The following is an 18,271-nucleotide window of genomic DNA, read 5'->3' on the forward strand; positions in this document are numbered from 1 at the left end:
GCCTGTCTGTGCCACCCCTTCGCCATCCCCTCATCCTCTTCATCTGCCTGTCTGTGCCACCCCTTCGCCATCCCCTCATCCTCTTCATCTGCCTGTCTGTGCCACCCCTTCGCCATCCCCTCATCCTCTTCATCTGCCTGTCTGTGCCACCCCTTCGCCATCCCCACATCCTCTTCATCTGCCTGTCTGTGCCACCCCTTCGCCATCCCCTCATCCTCTTCATCTGCCTGTCTGTGCCACCCCTTCGCTATCCCCACATCCTCTTCATCTGCCTGTCTGTGCCACCCCTTCGCCATCCCCTCATCCTCTTCATCTGCCTGTCTGTGCCACCCCTTCGCCATCCCCTCATCCTCTTCATCTGCCTGTCTGTGCCACCCCTTCGCCATCCCCACATCCTCTTCATCTGCCTGTCTGTGCCACCCCTTCGCCATCCCCTCATCCTCTTCATCTGCCTGTCTGTGCCACCCCTTCGCTATCCCCACATCCTCTTCATCTGCCTGTCTGTGCCACCCCTTCGCCATCCCCTCATCCTCTTCATCTGCCTGTCTGTGCCACCCCTTCGCCATCCCCACATCCTCTTCATCTGCCTGTCTGTGCCACCCCTTCGCCATCCCCTCATCCTCTTCATCTGCCTGTCTGTGCCACCCCTTCGCTATCCCCACATCCTCTTCATCTGCCTGTCTGTGCCACCCCTTCGCCATCTCCTCATCCTCTTCATCAGCCTGTCTGTGCCACCCCTTCGCCATCTCCTCATCCTCTTCATCAGCCTGTCTGTGCCACCCCTTCGCCATCCCCTCATCCTCTTCATCAGCCTGTCTGTGCCACCCCTTCGCCATCCCCTCATCCTCTTCATCTGCCTGTCTGTGCCACCCCTTCGCCATCCCCTCATCCTCTTAATCTTCTTTTCATGCCGCAAGGACGCCCATGAGGGGATGTTCTGTCACATTCATGTTAGTTTGGACTCGTTATGTTTTGTCATCACCTGCCTACGTCACTTATTTGTTGTCACGGACACTAATCACGTTCAGCTGTGCACTCATCAGTCACCATCATTAACTTCTGTATATATGTTCAGTTCTGTTTCAGTTCAGTGTCCGGTATTGTTTAAGTGTGTGTTGCTATCCGTTTGCCTTTCTGTTGGATCTGTTGAATAAACCTTTTGAATTGAATCGTATACATCTTCCTCATCTGTCTGCCAGCAACCACCCGTGACAACTAACACTGAATCTACACATAAACCTAACCTGAACACATGTAGTTACTTTATATAACCCTGTACTTTCTTAGGTAAGTACACATAAGTGCACATTCTATAAAATGTGCAACCAAAGTATTTTGAGTGTAGGACAGATTGTCGTATGGCTTCTATAGACGTATACACTATTGCTTAACAGCTCAGAACACATAGTAAGTCAGTCTTGAAAGGTTATTGATCAAATTAATTCCTTTATGGGGAAACTGAATATTATTTTTGTGTTCAAGTCTGAACCCCACTCCACCGTGTTCGCCGCAGGGCCGCTGTCTGTGGAGATGCCGGTCTCCATGTCTGGACAACCTTCTCCGTCTCAGTGGAGTGCCATTCTGGAGGGGAGCGTACCAGGCCGTACGCTGATCGTATCACTGTCCAGTCCTGCGTCTTCCTCAGTAGGAGTCTATACACTTCACCTGAGAGTCGAGAGCCGCGGGAGACCCATCAAATCCCATGTGCTCGGACAGTTCACGCTCCTCTGCAACCCCTGGTGCCAAGGTGAGCAGGAGGAAGAACTGTAAATGAACAATAGTATGTACCTGTATGAGTTTCTGTGTTCTGTTAAACAAAAAAAGAAGATATTTTGCTAAACAGTTGCTGGTCCCCATTGACTTCTATAGCATTTTTTCAATGGGGTCCAGCAACTGTTTGGTTACTAACTTTCTTCAAATTATCTTCTTTTGTGTTCAACATAACGAAAAAACATACACATTCAAGTCACTGTGATATTCTGGTCTCTAGATAGGCTATCATTAGTTTAAAGCCTAGATATGTATCTCCTCAACAACACACATAATTTGAGAAATCCTTCATGTTTGTAGAACTCGGCATAATCTTATGCTAAAATTTACATTGGACTTATTGTATATTTGAATATAAATTAATAATTTCTGCTTTAAAATCTGATTGGTTGAGCCTTGGTCAGCTAATAAACTATATTACATGGTGGAAATATTACTTTTAAGAATATTACTTGATATACACTACAGTCTTAGAGTTTGGTGTGTCTAAGATTTTATGTTTTTGTCTCTTATGTTAACTCTTATGCATTTATTTGATCAAAAGTACCATAAAAACAGTAAAATATTACAATCTGAAATGTTTTTTTTTTATGTAAATGTAATTTATTCCTGTGATCAAAGCTGAATTTTCAGCTTCATTACTCCAGTCTTCAGTGTCACATGGTCCTTCAGAAATCATTGAAATATGATGATTATATGCTCAAGAAACTGTCAGTGACTGTAATGAAAAAAGCAAAAAGATCCAATTGCGAGTGAACAATAATGTTTATTGACAAAGCAGAAACAGATTGAGAAGCTTGTCAGAGTCGTCGTGGGCAGAGATGGAGATGAACTCGGTAACGCAAGGACGCAATGGGCAGATAGAAGTCCCGGCACAAACAGCAGATCCTCCAGGAAGCACAGGAGACAAGAACACACAAACCAGGAACAAAGTCTCAGAAAAAAGCACTGAAGGCACAGAAAGCTTCCCAGGAGAGCCTCAACAATCTGACAAAAGACAGGACAAAACCACAGACAACAAATAGGACGCCGACATGAACCCATGAGTCAGTGAACCCATGAACCGTGACAGTACCAGTCGTTTAGCAGACCTGATGTATTCGAGGTTCTTATGATTGTTTCAGACGATAAAGGGTTCCCCAGCTCCCTCTAACCAGTGGCGCCACTCCTCCAATGCTAACTTGACTGCCAACAACTCTGTTACCAATATCGTAATTACGTTCGGCAGTCGATAAGCGATGAGAAAAAAAACGTGCAAACGTGCTTGTCGTCCGCAAAAGATCGCTGTGAAAGTACTGCGCCTACTCCCACCTCTGACGCGTCGACTGACGTGAGAGATCGTGGCTACAAGAATGGGAGCTAAAATGAAGCGGCTCTTGAGGTTGGTAAATGCCGCTTCTGCAGCATTAGACCACCTGAACGCCGTTCCGGTGGAGGTCAAGGCGGTCAGAGGAGCGGCTAGTTGGCTGAAATTACAAATAAAACGTCGGTAAAAATTGACGAATCCCAGGAACCTCTGCAGGGCCTTAGGGGAATCTGGAATTGGCCAATTAACCACAGCCTTAACCTTGTCAGGATCCATGCACACTCCCTCGGACGAGACGATGTGCCCCAAAAATGGGACTGACTGTGCATGAAACACGCACTTCTCCGCCTTGACAAAAAGCCCATTCTCGAGCAACCTCTGGAGCACTCGCCTGACGTGTTGAAAGTGTTCCTGGAGAGAAGAAGAAAATATTAATGTCATCCAGGTAGACATATATGAACTGGTCGACCATATCGCTCAACACGTCGTTGACGAGTACTTGGAAAAACGGCGGGGGATTTGGACAGGCCAAAAGGCATTACCAAATATTCAAAGTGCCCCCGCAAGTGATCCCGTCTGCCAGAGAATCAGAAATATATTTCTCCATGACCTCCCTTTCTGGGACAGAAAGCGAATATAATTTGCCCTTAGGTGGAGACGTAACTGGCAGTAAATCTATGGCACAGTCATAGGGACGGTGCGGAGGGAGAGAAGCAGCCCGGGACTTACTGAACACTTCCTTCAGGTCGAGATACTCCTGTGGCACGTTTGACAGGTTCACTGGTTCCTCCTGCTACACAGAACGAGAGACAGAGGAACAAGCAGACACAAGACACGAGGCATAACAATGATCACTCCATGCCGAGACAGAGTTCTGACCCCATCCTATCTTGGGCTCCGGAATTCTATGGAATAGTTGGAGACGGTTCTGTTGTCCTGGCGAAGGTCGGTGAGTTTGCGGGCTGCCTCGCGACCCACTACCGTGCGGTCGAACACTTGTCTCATCTCCTCCCTGAGTGCATGGAACGAAGAACAGCAGGGATGTTGGTTCTCCCACACCGCCGTTCCCCACAGATCCGCGTGTCCAGAAAGCAGAGTCATCACCAACGCCACTTTAGAGGAAGCAAAGGTCACAGGCTGGAGAGAAAAGAAAATGGAACACTTGGTCAAAAAGGTTCTGCAGCGGTTCGGCTGGCCGGAATACCTCTCTGGTGTCGGAATGCGTGGCTCCTGCTGGTTGAGGTTGGGTGGATCGTGGGGAATGGGTGGCGGGGGTGGCGCAGTGGGCAATCTCAATTGTTGTAGTTGAGAGGTGAGCTCGGACACCTGCGTTACCAGAGCCTGTATAGCCCAACCAGTAGCGACTATCTGTTTGTCCTGTCGGTCCATTCGAACACTGTTGTTATCGAGAAATTCCTGTAGATCGGGAGAACTCGCTGAATCCATCCTTGGTCAGATCGTTCTGTCAGTGACTGTAATGAAAAGGCAAAAAGATCCAATTGCGAGTGAACAATAATGTTTATTGACAAAGCAGAAACAGATAGAGAAGCTGGTCAGAGTCGTCGTGGGCAGAGATGGAGATGAACTCGGTAACGCAGGGACGCAATAGACAGATAGAAGTCTCAGGAAAAAGCACTGAAGGCACGGAAAGCTTCCCAGGAGAGCCTCAACGATCTGACAAAAGACAGGACGAAACCACAGACAATAAATAGGACGCCGACATGAGATTCAGCTGCCGCTGATCAGCTCATCAGTAGTGGTAATGAGCCACGCCCACAAACACACTAACACACACACAGAGCGAGGACGAGTCAGTGAACCCATGAACCGTGACAGAAACATTTCTGATTATTATCAATGTTGAAAACAGTTGAGCTGCTTCAGATTTTTGTGGAAACTTGCATTTTCAGAATTCTTTGATGAATAGAAAGTTCAAAAGAACAACATTTATTTGAAATAGAAATCTTTTGCAACATTATTAATGTTTAATATCACTTCTGATCAATTGAATGTGTCCTCGCTGAATAAAAGTATTAATTTATTGAACAGTAGTGTAATATGTTGAATAGTGATGTCTTTCATTGCCATTTTATAGAACTTCACCTACATACGTACAAAACTCTTAGCTGTGGTAAAATCACTGTAATGCACGGCTTATTGCTTTCATTTATTGTCATTATACCAAGCTCACCCTCTTCTGTTATTCTGCAGCTGATTCTGTGTTCCTGCAGTCGGAGGATCTGAGGAATGAATACATCAGGAATGACATCGGCCTGCTGTTTAAAGGCAGCCCCGGGAACGTCATCTCCAGACCCTGGTCTTTCGATCAGGTGAGACGTTTGACTGTTGAATCTGAAGGCACAGCACTGAAAAAGCTTCTCATTAACACCTGACACACATGTATTTTCAGTATGAAAAAGGAATACTGGACATCTGTATGAAGTTGCTGCAGTTGAGTCCTCAATCTCAAGCGGACGCGAGGAAAGATCTTCTGAACCGCAGCAATCCGGTGTACATCAGTCGTGTGATCTCAGCTATGGTGAGGAGGATCTCCTCTTATTCTCTGCTCTCCACTCACTCTCTCCATGTGCTCATGTAGTCTCTCTGTCGTTCTCATCAGGTGAACTGTCAGGATGATAAAGGGGTGTTAATGGGGAACTGGTCAGGAAAGTACAGTGATGGTGTAAACCCCTCCACGTGGTCCGGCAGCGCAGATATTCTCTGGAAGTGGTCAGAAACACAATTCAGCCCTGTGAGATACGGACAGTGCTGGGTGTTCGCTGCTGTCATGTGTACAGGTGCGACCAGTATGAGTTCTTACACTACCGTTAGAACGTTTGGGGTCAGATTATTATTAAAAAAAAAAAAATAATAAATTAATATTTTTATTTAGCAAGGATGCATTAAATTGATCAAAAGTGGCAGTATATTTATAATGTTTAAAATAAATGCCATTCTATTCATATTCTATTCATATTCTATACTATTCTATTCTATATAAAGTGGCACAACTGTTTTCAACACTGATAATGATCTGAAATGTTTCTTGAACAGCAAATCAGCATATAAGAATTATTTCTGAAGGATCATGTGACACTGAAGACTGGAGTAATGATGCTGAAAATTCAGCTTTGATCACAGGAATAAATTATTCACATAGAAAACAGCTATTTTAAATTGCATTAATATATCACTGTTTTTACTGTATTTTTGATCAAATAAATGCTGCCTTGATGAACATTAGAGGCTTCTTTTAAAAACGTAAAAAAAAATGTCCTTTAAAGTTTAAATTTACCCAAAAATCTCGAACCGGTATGCTGTAATTTTCTGTGAAACACAAAAGGAGATGTTAGGAAGAAAGTTCAAGCTGCTCTTTTTCATACAGTGAAAATGGACGGTGATTTATACAGCCAAGCTCCAAAAGAGCCAATGGCTTTGTGTTTCTCAGATTGTGTTGAGTAAAATAATCTGTGTTTGAGGTGTGTAATTGTTATGTTTTTGGGTGAAGTATTCCATTAATGGGTCACTGGTAATTGGATTAGTGCTGTTGATGATCAATATATAAAATGCATTTGTTTGTGTCACAGTAATGAGAGCCCTCGGCATTCCAACTCGAGTGGTCACCAACTTTAACTCCGCTCACGACACAAACGCGAACATGGTGATTGAGGAATTTTACTCGGAGAAGGGGGAAAAGCTGTCTATCGGTCGGGATAGCGTCTGGTGAGTTATGCCTTGAAAACTAAAAAGTCTCATAATAGTTATGTTGCTAAAACATTCACTACTTTTCAAAAGTCTGGGGTCGGAAATATTTTAAATGTTTTTGAAAGAAGTCTCTTCTGCTCACCAATGCTGCATTTATCTGATCAAAAATACAATAAAAACAGTGAAATATTATTACAATTTAAAATAACTGTTTCCTATTTGATTATGTTTTAAAGTGTATTTTATTCCTGTGATCAAAGCTGAATTTTCAGCATCATTACTCCAGTCTTCAGTGTCACATGATCCTTCAGAAATCATTCTAATTTAATGATTTGCTGCTTCATATTTTTGTGAAAACCATGATAATTTTTTTTATCGGCTGGAATAGAAATCTTTTGTAACATGTCTTTACTGTCACTTTTGATCAATTTAATGCATCCTTGCTGATTAAAAGTATTAATTTCTTCCTCCAAAAAAATCTAAACTATGTACTTATTTTTTTATGTGTGAAGTCTTTTATTGTGTTTCTTTAGGCTCTTCTCCTTATTAGGATGCAGTACCTTTACAAATAAACCTGAACTGAATTGAATCGGTTGAAATGAATTGTTCAGTGTTTTTAATCTGACAAAATGTGAGTAAAAAGTGTTTGGGCTTTTTCAGGAACTTCCATGTGTGGGTGGAGAGTTGGATGAAGAGGCCTGATCTGGATGGAGATTATGACGGCTGGCAGGTTCTTGACCCCACGCCACAAGAGACAAGCGCCGGTCAGTCAATGCTAATGCATTTAGAAAACTCAAATGCTATTTATCCCTGCATGCGGATAAGACCAATTGCTTCAAAGCATGCTGTTATTCCAGCAGGGATATGATGCTGTTGATGCTAAAACATAAACTGAATCTGTCACAGGAATGTACCGCTGTGGTCCTGCTGCTGTGAAAGCCGTTCATGAGCAGAAGGTGAGCGCGCCATACGATGTGCCGTTCGTTTACGCAGAAGTCAATGCAGATTTGCGTAGAATAATCATCAGAGATGGGAAGATATTAGCATCCAGCATTGACAAAGACATAGTCGGAGCCATGATCTGCACCAAACGTCCCGGAGCCATGAAAATGCAGGACATCACGTCAGAATACAAAACTGAGATGGGTAAGAGAAACACTGAGAAAGAATAAGAAAAATATTACATTTTTTATACAAAAAACAACATTCTTTCACATTTAGATAAAATGCCATTTATGTTCAGAAATTATGTTATCTTCAGAAGTCATTTTATCTTTCCATTTTTTAAGATGAAGTGTGTAGTTCATTAGTATCAGCATTATCTGCAAAATATAACAAAGAATGGTTGATGTTAAACAAGACTTTGAGGAAATATTTTAAAATAAACTCAACATCAACCAAAGTCTAGTTGAATAATATTTTTAGTGTTTTTTTAATGCTTTTTAACAAGAGAGATAAAAAAGTAAAAAAAGACAATAAATTAAATATTTTACACATTAACAGATATCAAGATGAGATCAGACAAAAGTATTTCTTACTCTCTGAACACAATTGTGTATGCTCTCACCAAGATAAACAGAAATAAGAATAAAAAATAAATATATGCAAAAAAATACATATTTATTATTTTTTATATTTAAATATTTTTTTGTAATATTCTCTTCCAGATCGATGTGGTGGAGGTATTGCTTCAAGAACCGGTACGTTTTAGCATTTGGCTTTTCTTCCCACATTAATAATTTTGTCAGATAAATACCTTAACCAAGTTTTGTTCTTCCCTCATATTTAAAATGTATGAAATATTTTCCTCATATTTTGATGTTTTAATCAAGCGGGTCGTTGTCTAGGTATGCAATTTTATATAGATATTTATTATTATTATTTTACATTTAAATATTTGTTGTTATCCATCTTCATTTTAAAAAGTACTCTCTTCCAGCTGAAGGTGCTTATGGCATTTAGCATTTTAGCATTTGGTTTTTCTTCCCACATTAATAATGCTCTTTGATTGTTTGAGTGATATAACAGTGATTTTTCATGTCTTGCAGTTCTTCAGGGCATTGGAGTTTCTCTCCAGCTTCCGGAAACACCTGCAGTAGTCGGAGAAAACCTTTCTTTCATCATCAAAATCACTAACAACATGGCAATTCCGAAACTGTTGAGACAACACGTGAACGCTCAGAACAAAGAGTACAACCGCGATCCCATTAGAACCTTCTGGGAGGCTCGTGATGATCTGACGATCGGCCCGAATGAAAGTAAGAATTCTGCAACTGATAATAAAATGCTTAAACTGAGTTAAAATGTACTTAGGACTAGTTGTTTTCCACAGTTACTCTGCTGTAGGGGTGGGCGATTTGGCAGAAATATAAAACCACGATTGAAGTAATCGCAATATTTTACAAAATTACATTTAAAATGGAAAAACCCAACCTTTCTTTTTTTTAAGTTGTTAAAGGAGAACTCCGGTCAATTTTAACATTGAGCTCATTTTTTTGTACATTTGGAGTGCTGTCAATACAGAGAACAACGACAAAAATCGGTGTTGCCTACACCGAGTTATTCTATTTTTAAAATTTGCACCCTGTTGACTTCAATGGGGCAATGTTTAAACCTGCTTTTAGCCTCTTAACATCCTTGATGTGTCATTACAAGTGCACAGAAAATGTGAGTGATTCCTTCTGAGTGAACACGAGTGGATCTGACTGCAGTAGATTTAAAAGATATGTATAAAAATTATGTTATTTAAGCCAGCGCAAATACCTGTTTACATCCTGTTTTTCGGTTGAAGTCCAAAGTAGTCGATTGCCGAGTTCACGCGCATAGGTTTAGTTACCAATGATCACGCGCGTGAACTCGGCAATTGACTACTTTGGACTTCAACCGAAAAACAGGATGTAAACAGGTATTTGCGCTGGCTTAAATAACATAATTTTTATACATATCTTTTAAATCTACTGCAGTCAGATCCACTCGTGTTCACTCAGAAGGAATCACTCACATTTTCTGGGCACTTGTAATGACACATCAAGGATGTTAAGAGGCTAAAAGCAGGTTTAAACATTGCCCCATTGAAGTCAACAGGGTGCAAATTTTAAAAATAGAATAACTCGGTGTAGGCAACACCGATTTTTGTCGTTGTTCTCTGTATTGACAGCACTCCAAATGTACAATAAAATGAGCTCAATGTTAAAATTGACCGGAGTTCTCCTTTAACTGGACAGCACTCGCATGCATTATGTGACTAAAATGTAATGTACTTCTGTCTGACATGTTTTTCATGGAATGCACACTACATACTGTTTACATACTTCTTTTTTTTTTTTAAAGAGGACCTATGATGCTTTTTTACATGTTCATCTTTCTTTAGTGTGTAATGTTGCAAAGCACAAAGTCCCTCCAGTTATTCTCTATATCAGTGTCAGTGTTTCTGAACTCCCTGAAACGCCTCCATTGTAGTCTTGAGTTTCTTCCGGGAACGAATTACGGCCGATATTACACTGCCCATATTACGGCCGATACCCTGCGCAACCTTTTTAGAGGCGGCCAGAGCCAGATCCGCGGCCGTGTGCAGCTTCCTGAGAGACTCGGGGTCCGGGCCTTTCTCGTCCAGGGACCCCAAGAGTCGAGTTTCGGAAGACCTGCAAGATTGCCATCGTGTGGAGGGCAGATGCTGCATGTCCAGCTGAGATATATGCCTTCTCGGCGATGTGGGCAGTGGCTCTACATGGCCTGGAAGTCAATGAGGTGCTTTTCCATCCGGGAGAAGGACACAGGTGGGCCACGACAGCGTCCTCGACGGGAGGCGGACGTGTGTAACCCAATTTCTCCGCCCCTTTCACTGTTGTCAGCAGCTGGGTACCCTGTGCATGGGCTCGGGCTGAGTGAAGGGAGCACCATGACCGGGTGAGCTCCTCGTGGAGCTCAGGGAAAAAGGGCGCGGGTCTCTGAGGGGCGTCCGCCTGACGGCCCGCGTCGAGGAAGGACCCGTCCATCCACTTCCTAGACGGCTGTTCTTTGGGGGCTGCCCAGTCCAGCTCTAAGTCCACTACTGCCTCCGTAAGAATAGCCATGAGCTCCGCGTCCAGCGAGGTTGGGGTGGCTTCTGAAGGAGCCTCAGACCACGCTCCTGGGTCGGAGGTGCTCGTGGACATGGCATCGTCCTCACTATACCCGAAAGATTCCATTTCCTGTGCTTCCTTCGGAGGGCAGTAACTGGCCTCAGCATATAGGTGAAAGGTTCTGATACGTGAGGGTGACGTGGGCGTTGGGCCGGAGCTCTCTGCAGTCTTCCGGACATCCACTGCTCGTGTGCGTCCGGGAAGTCGATAGAACCACCACATGTGCGGCAAAGAGACATTTCTTCGATTTAAAGCCTAAATCCGCCGGAACGCGAGAGAGGATAATCCACTTTGTCCACTCTGTTTGCGTGAATCCACGGTGAAACAAGGCTCCAGGTGAAGAAGAAAGATTCTGAGGTTTTTGCCGCCCGATGTCACCTATATTGGAGGCTGTCAGCCAATCAGGTGAGGGCGCGGGCGCCATTGGCTATTTGCAAGCAAAAGAGTTATTCAAATCAGGCTTCAGCATTTCGAGGAAAATGGATTTCCCCATACGTAATGTCGAGGGATCGACTCGATAAGGGAACATAGGATTTAACCTGAACGTTTAGATAACGAAAGTTATAATCACTTTAGCTTTCAACATAATCAGTGATAAAAGGAAAGATTCTCAAAGCCTTTAAAGCAGGCAAAGTTATTTATTAAGTTACATGTTTAAATATACAGACAGTAGAATGGAACAACATACTGTATAGAAAACTTAGTTGTAACAAATAATGCACTGTTGTGCAGAAGAGGGTGTAAAAGCCTTTCTGGTATGAGGTTACGCACCGGTGTGGGAGTGGCGGGGTTAAAGCCTTTCTCCAAGATCAACAGTTACCTTTCCTTCTTATAACCTGAGCAAAGCATTGTTAAACTTGACTGGAATACCAACACCGAAACCGACCGGCTGGAAACCAAAAGATGAGGCAAATGGGTGGAGATCCAGAGGGGGAGAAGAACATTAACATCTTCTCCTCAATGCATGTTTAACCAATAGTACCTACATTGTACATTAGGATACTTTAATATCTCTATTAAATTCACCACCATTCATTTCAGTTTATAGGCTGTCAGATGAGACCAAACATGGCATAGTGACATATCAGAACACACTAGTAAATGAACAGTATGTAGTTGAAAGCATATGTCATGTGAAGTCCTCAATCAGCATATTGATGAAATCCCTTGTACTAGATAGGCATTAGCATACTGTGATGATTAAGGTCATTGTGCCACGTTTAATTCACTATGAATTTAATTCAATATATATACCTTTAAATGGATTTTTGAAGTACTATGGCAGTAAAGAGTTCTGCCCATATTTGCTCAGCCCTACACAATCAACTACATGATTCCTGTTTGTTTTACTCCACCAGTTGTGACTGTAAAACACGAGATCTCCTTCAACGAGTACATGCTGAATGAGGCTATGGAGGATTGCCTGGTTAACCTGGCTGTGGTTATAGAGGATGTGAAGTCTCAGGAGAGAGTGCTGGCTTCAGAAGAGTTTAACATCAGTAGCCCTGCCCTCAATATACAGGTATTGGTGGTCCATCATAGACATTTTATATATATATATATATATATATATATATATATATATATAATTTTTTTCAATTTGAAAGAATTATCGGTATCGGCAAAAATGTTCATATCAGTGATTCCATATACAGTGTGTGCAGAGTTATTAGGCACGTTGATTTTCTGATCATATTTTATTTCCAGGAACATTTTGCCAATTCCAAACCATATTAATCTTAATAACTACTATGAATTTTGTATTTAATCATGTATAAGTGATATATAATTGTTCATGAAGGCTGGAAATGAAAAATGCCTTATTTTCAGGTGTGCAGAATTATTAGGCAAGTTTTCTTTTTCAGATAAAATAAGCCAAAAAAGAGATTTAACTAAGACTGAAAAGTCAAAAATTATTAAATCCCCATGAGAAGAATGCAATACTAATGCAATACTAGAGATTGCAGTTAAGGCATGACTATTGGACAGTGAAATCCTCATTGGGTCAGCAGGGTCAGACAAAAACAGGTGGAGAAGAAAAGACACATGTTAACTGCAAGAGAATTAAGAATTGAGGTGAAGAGTTAAGTGTGAAACCATCAGGAACCCTTTAGTCTTCAGCGCCACCATTTTCCAGAACTCCAACCTACCTGGAGTCTCCAGAAGAGCAAGGTGTCAGGGTCTCAGAGACTTGGGTTAGGTGAAGAATCCTAAAAAATGACCCCCACTTAATAAGAATCACAAGCTGAAGTGTTGTGAAATACATGAAGACTGTTTTTTTATAGGCTTTTATAGACCGACAGATTGAGAGTGACTCTTGAAGGACCAGCACCACATCCTCTTCTACCACTGTTTGAAGAATTCATCTTCCAGAATAAGTTTTGTGAGTTTATTTTTAGTCCATCTCCTACCCTGAAGTCCGTTTTGCAGAGATGGACTAAAAATTAACTCACAAAACTTATTTTAACTTGTCTTCATGTATTTTATTACTTGATTCTTATTAAGTGGGGGTCATTTTTTAGGATTCTTTGCCTAACCCAAGTCTCTGAGACTCTGACACCTTGCTCTTCTGGAGACTCCAGGTAGGTTGGAGTTCTGGAAAATGGTGGCGCTGAAGACTAAAGGGTTCCTGATGGTTTCACACTTAATTCTTCACCTTAATTCTTAATTCTTTTGCAGTTAACATGTGTCTTTTCTTCTCCACCTGTTTTTGTCTGACCCAATGAGGATTTCACTGTCCAATAGTCATGCCTTAACTGCAATCTCTAGTATTGCATTAGTATTGTATCCTTCTCATGGGGATTTAATAATTTTTGACTTTTCAGTCTTAGTTAAATCTCTTTTTTGGCTTATTTTATCTGAAAAAGAAAACTTGCCTAATAATTCTGCACACCTGAAAATAAGGCATTTTTCATTTCCAGCCTTCATGAACAATTATATATCACTTATACATGATTAAATACAAAATTCATAGTAGTTATTAAGATTAATATGGTTTGGAATTGGCAAAATGTTCCTGGAAATAAAATATGATCAGAAAATCAACGTGCCTAATAATTCTGCACACACTGTATATATATATGTGTGTGCGTGCGTGCGTATATATATATATATATATATATATATATGTATATATATATATATATATATATATATGTATATATATATATATGTATATATATATGTATGTATATATATATGTATATATATATATATGTATATATATATATATGTATATATATATATGTATATATATATATATGTATATATATATATGTATATATATATATATGTATATATATATATGTGTATATGTATGTATGTATGTATGTGTGTGTGTGTGTGTGTGTGTATATATTATATTATATTATATTATATTATATTATATTATATTATATTATATTATATTATAGCCTATATATATATATTAGGAATCACCGATCACCAAAATTTTGGCCGATACCGATAATTCTTTTACATTTCTAAGCCGATAACCGGTATATTGGCCGATAAATCAAAATTATTATATAATTTTTGAGAGCCTGATTACAAAAACAAAAGTCTCACCATTAAAAGCAATGTCCCAAGCACACAATTATAATTTTCTCATTATTATTTTATGTAGCCGATATGCCAGACTTGCGCTGCACATGTCGCACTTTACTGTATTTTCCTTATTTGTAATGATTCTAGTCATATTTCAAGCAATTCTAAACCATCATGGCGAACAGTGCGCATCTGAAGAGTCTCAGCTGTAGGAAATAATATTTATCGGCTTTAATATATCGGCCATCTTTTCTTAACAGGACGAAAATAATAACCCTAAAAATTGACATATATCGTCCGATATGGTGGCTGATATATCGTCCATCCCTAATATATATATATATATATATATATATATATATATATATATATATATATATATATATATATATATATATATATATATATATATATTGAGCTCCTTTCATGGACAAAAAAGAGCCTCATTATACAATGGGTTGCAAATGCAGTTTCATGTTGACTTTAAGAAACAATGTTTGTTTTGTGACTATAAAAAACAACCTGATAACAGTTTAATTTAAACACGTGCATCACTCCAAGATCATAGGATATTATAAAAATCGATTTTTGCCATAATTGAATTCACAAGTAATAAAAGAAATAAAGTAATTTAATAAGAAATCTGTGTTTTCTTCCAGATTCAGAACGAGTCCTCGGTCATCATTAACACACAGCAAGTTGCAACGGTAACCTTTACCAACCCGTTCAACGTTGCAGTGAGCGGTGACCTCATCGTAATGGGTTCAGGACTCTTGGAGGAGAAGGTTCAGATGAGGTACGTGAAGTGTTTCATTTCAGTTTTTAGAGCGATCGATCACCAAATAAATGCACAAAAATAACCATGTAATTCAGTTAAATTACTGTTTTAACTCCTGTCTGCCATTGGTTAGACAAACAGATAGCTCCGCCCCAAACACACACCATTGGTTGATACAGTGTGTTGGGCTGATGCTCAAACTAAATTGTAAAAATTTACCATGGTGACCATAATACCATAGTGACTTTATTTAGATAAATAATACAATAGTAATCATTTAAAAAGTAATTAAATAACAGAAACATTCTTACACTGTTTAAAAAAAGATCCCATATTCATCTATTTTGATTTAACAGTCACTGTGTAGTAACTTTGGTATTTAGCACACACATGATTCCCATGGTAAATGTAGCTCACATACCTGACTCTGAAGGGCATCTAACAGTCGAGTACGTACAGTAATATCTGTAAAGTGGGTGGGGTTGTTCCTGACATTTTTGACATCTTTATCTTGTTTATCTTTGACATCAGTTTCACTGCAGCTGTGTCTATTAAAAGTGTCAGTACACACTTGACGGCCTGCATTTCAGAAGCACTAAAATCACTGGTTATTTCAGTTTCTCTGTGTGTATTGTGTAATCATATGCATAACACAGAAACTTTAGTGTACATTAATCTGTGTGTTAAACCTGCAGATTTGCCCGATTATACAATATAAACTCTTAGACTTAAAGTAGTGGACCAACAGAATTAAAGTTAATCTATCTTAAATGTAAATTAAAGCCAGGATCAAAATTATGCTTTAAATGCAAGTTTGTTTAAGTTTGCTGCAACAGAATTATTATATAAGCCTTGATTTAATCTAGATTTAAGATGAATCCTTATTGTTTTTTGTGTAAATCACTAACCCTAAACATGAGCAGTAGTAATAGTGATTTCCCTGTTTTGAAATGTCCTGTTCTTTATATCTCAGGCTTACGATCCAGCCTCGAGAAACCACGAGGAGGACCATCCATTTAATTCCCAGGATGACGGGAGCCAAGATGCTTCACTCTAGTTTAGTGTTGACCGCTCAGTCCACCATCCTCCGTGGATTCAAGACCGTCACTGTTCAAGCAGCTTAGAGGGAAACACCTTTGCAGATGATGGTGAACAATCAGAGATGATTGCCCAGGTGAAAAGGAAATGCATTTAAATTGTGCTTTTTTGGACATTCTTAATCTGGGGTTCTTCATTTGGGAGCCACACTCAGGACCTTCGCGGTCAAAAGTGAAATTGATTTGTGGGTGCCAATGGCCTTGTGGTCAGTGCGCCGACATGTAGCGCCTTTGCGCTCGGGCGGCCCGAGTTTGAGTTCCGGCTCGTGGACCTTTCCCGATCCCATCCCCCGTCTCTCTCCCACCTCGTTTCCTGTCATCTCTCTACTGTCCTGTCACAATAAAAGGAAAATAACCAAAACATTTTTTTTAAAAAGTTAAATTGATTTTTCCCCAGTAAAATCAATGTAAAAGTTTTATTCAATAATATTTTTTCTTTTTTGTATTTTGAGAGAATTTTATTGTAATAATATTTATGCAATAATTATGATCCATTTTTTCCCATTGAAATAATAATAATAATAATATATACAATCTTCATTATTTTTTAATTAATGCTGTATTTCAGGTTAAAATAGAGACTAGGCCTTTAAAATCCAATTTTTGTCAGATTGGTGCCATCTGGTGACAGCAGTGAGCGTGAATATCATAGTGTAACCACTAGATGGATGTACCGTTCTCTGTAGAAAGTCTTGTGAATTCCATAGTTGTTTTTGCACATATTTGCTTATTTGTTTTCAGGTTGTGGATTTGAATATATATTAAGAGATTCTCAAAGACTACTTTTGTCAAGTTTTTTGTTTGTTTGTTTGGTTTAAATGGTCATTTGAAGTGCCAGTTTTACTTTATAATGCAGTCAAACCTGAACATTGTGTTGGAAAGAGAACAAATGGAAAGCATTTTGTTACCCATTGTTTTAATTCTAATTTAATAAAAATGCAATTCATTCAGTCATAAAAATTTTTTATAAACCTTTTATAATAAACGTTTTCATTAAATCTATTTTTGTACCATTCAATGAACAGTAACTCATCTTCAAAAGGCAACAGCAATTATGAACAAAAAACTAAAATAACAGCAAAAGTATAATAATTATCAAACACAGTAAATGGAAAAGAGTATAAATAATAAATAAGTGTTTTAAATATCATCCTAACTATATTTACATATTATGTGCATATTATTTACATACTAACTATAATTAGTGTTTGTTGCACGTCACAGATCACAACTGAGTCTCTGGCAAATTGGATGATTGCACTTTGCATCAGAGAGCCGTTCAAGAGCACTTATTGCAATGCTTAATAATAGTTTCCTGATGTTTATAATACATACATTATAAGTTGGTACATTGTAAATGTATTTTTTTTTTTTTTCAAAATATTAAAATGATACATATTAAAAATATATTGCACTAGGCCTAAGTGTTTATAAAGTACATATATTTTAAACCCACTAAAAGCTTAACCATTTTGCTATGTTCTTGCACAAAGTAGGCCTACACATATAATGTACTTTAAGTAAGAGCAACATAAGTATTTTTTCTGTAAATACACTAAAACTTCACTAAAAGTATGCTTGTGTTTAGCATATTTCAAAAGTGTAATTAAGCATATATTTATTACCAATGTAATTATAGTACTTTTTTTAGAAATATATTAAAATGTAATTCAGTATATTTTTAAGGCACTTCAAATGAGCATGTTGGGAAATGTATTATAAACATACCACTTGAATTTCAAGTATATTTTTAATACATTTAATACAACTTTTTCACCTGGGTGTAACCCCACATGAGGTATTTAGCGGTTTAAAACACCTTTAGAAATTATTGCTTTCAATTTATTGTGTAAACATTTCTTTAATATCACTGTAATTGAATCACTCTGAATTGTGTGTGCCAAGTTTATATTTGGATATAAAGTAATAAAGTTTTTTTCATAATATG

At 39.1% G+C, this 18,271-nt stretch overlaps 1 protein-coding gene across 1 annotated transcript; it reads left to right on the forward strand.

Annotated features, from left to right (window-relative positions):
• Positions 1-1,449: 1,449 nt before the first annotated feature.
• LOC311091856 (protein-glutamine gamma-glutamyltransferase 5-like) lies at positions 1,450-18,271 on the forward strand (the record flags this gene model as incomplete). Its single annotated transcript, XM_084127963.1, has 12 exons — positions 1,450-1,747; positions 5,288-5,406; positions 5,487-5,615; positions 5,697-5,874; positions 6,664-6,799; positions 7,442-7,545; positions 7,688-7,927; positions 8,449-8,481; positions 8,830-9,039; positions 12,261-12,424; positions 15,108-15,244; positions 16,200-18,271. The coding sequence occupies 12 exons, from the start codon at positions 1,450-1,452 to the stop codon at positions 16,348-16,350; spliced, it is 1,899 nt and encodes a 632-aa protein (XP_083984089.1). The 3' UTR covers positions 16,351-18,271.

The sequence above is a fragment of the Abramis brama genome, assembly GCF_963993115.1.
Source record: "Abramis brama genome assembly, chromosome: 11".
Classification (NCBI taxonomy): Eukaryota; Metazoa; Chordata; class Actinopteri; order Cypriniformes; family Leuciscidae; genus Abramis; species Abramis brama.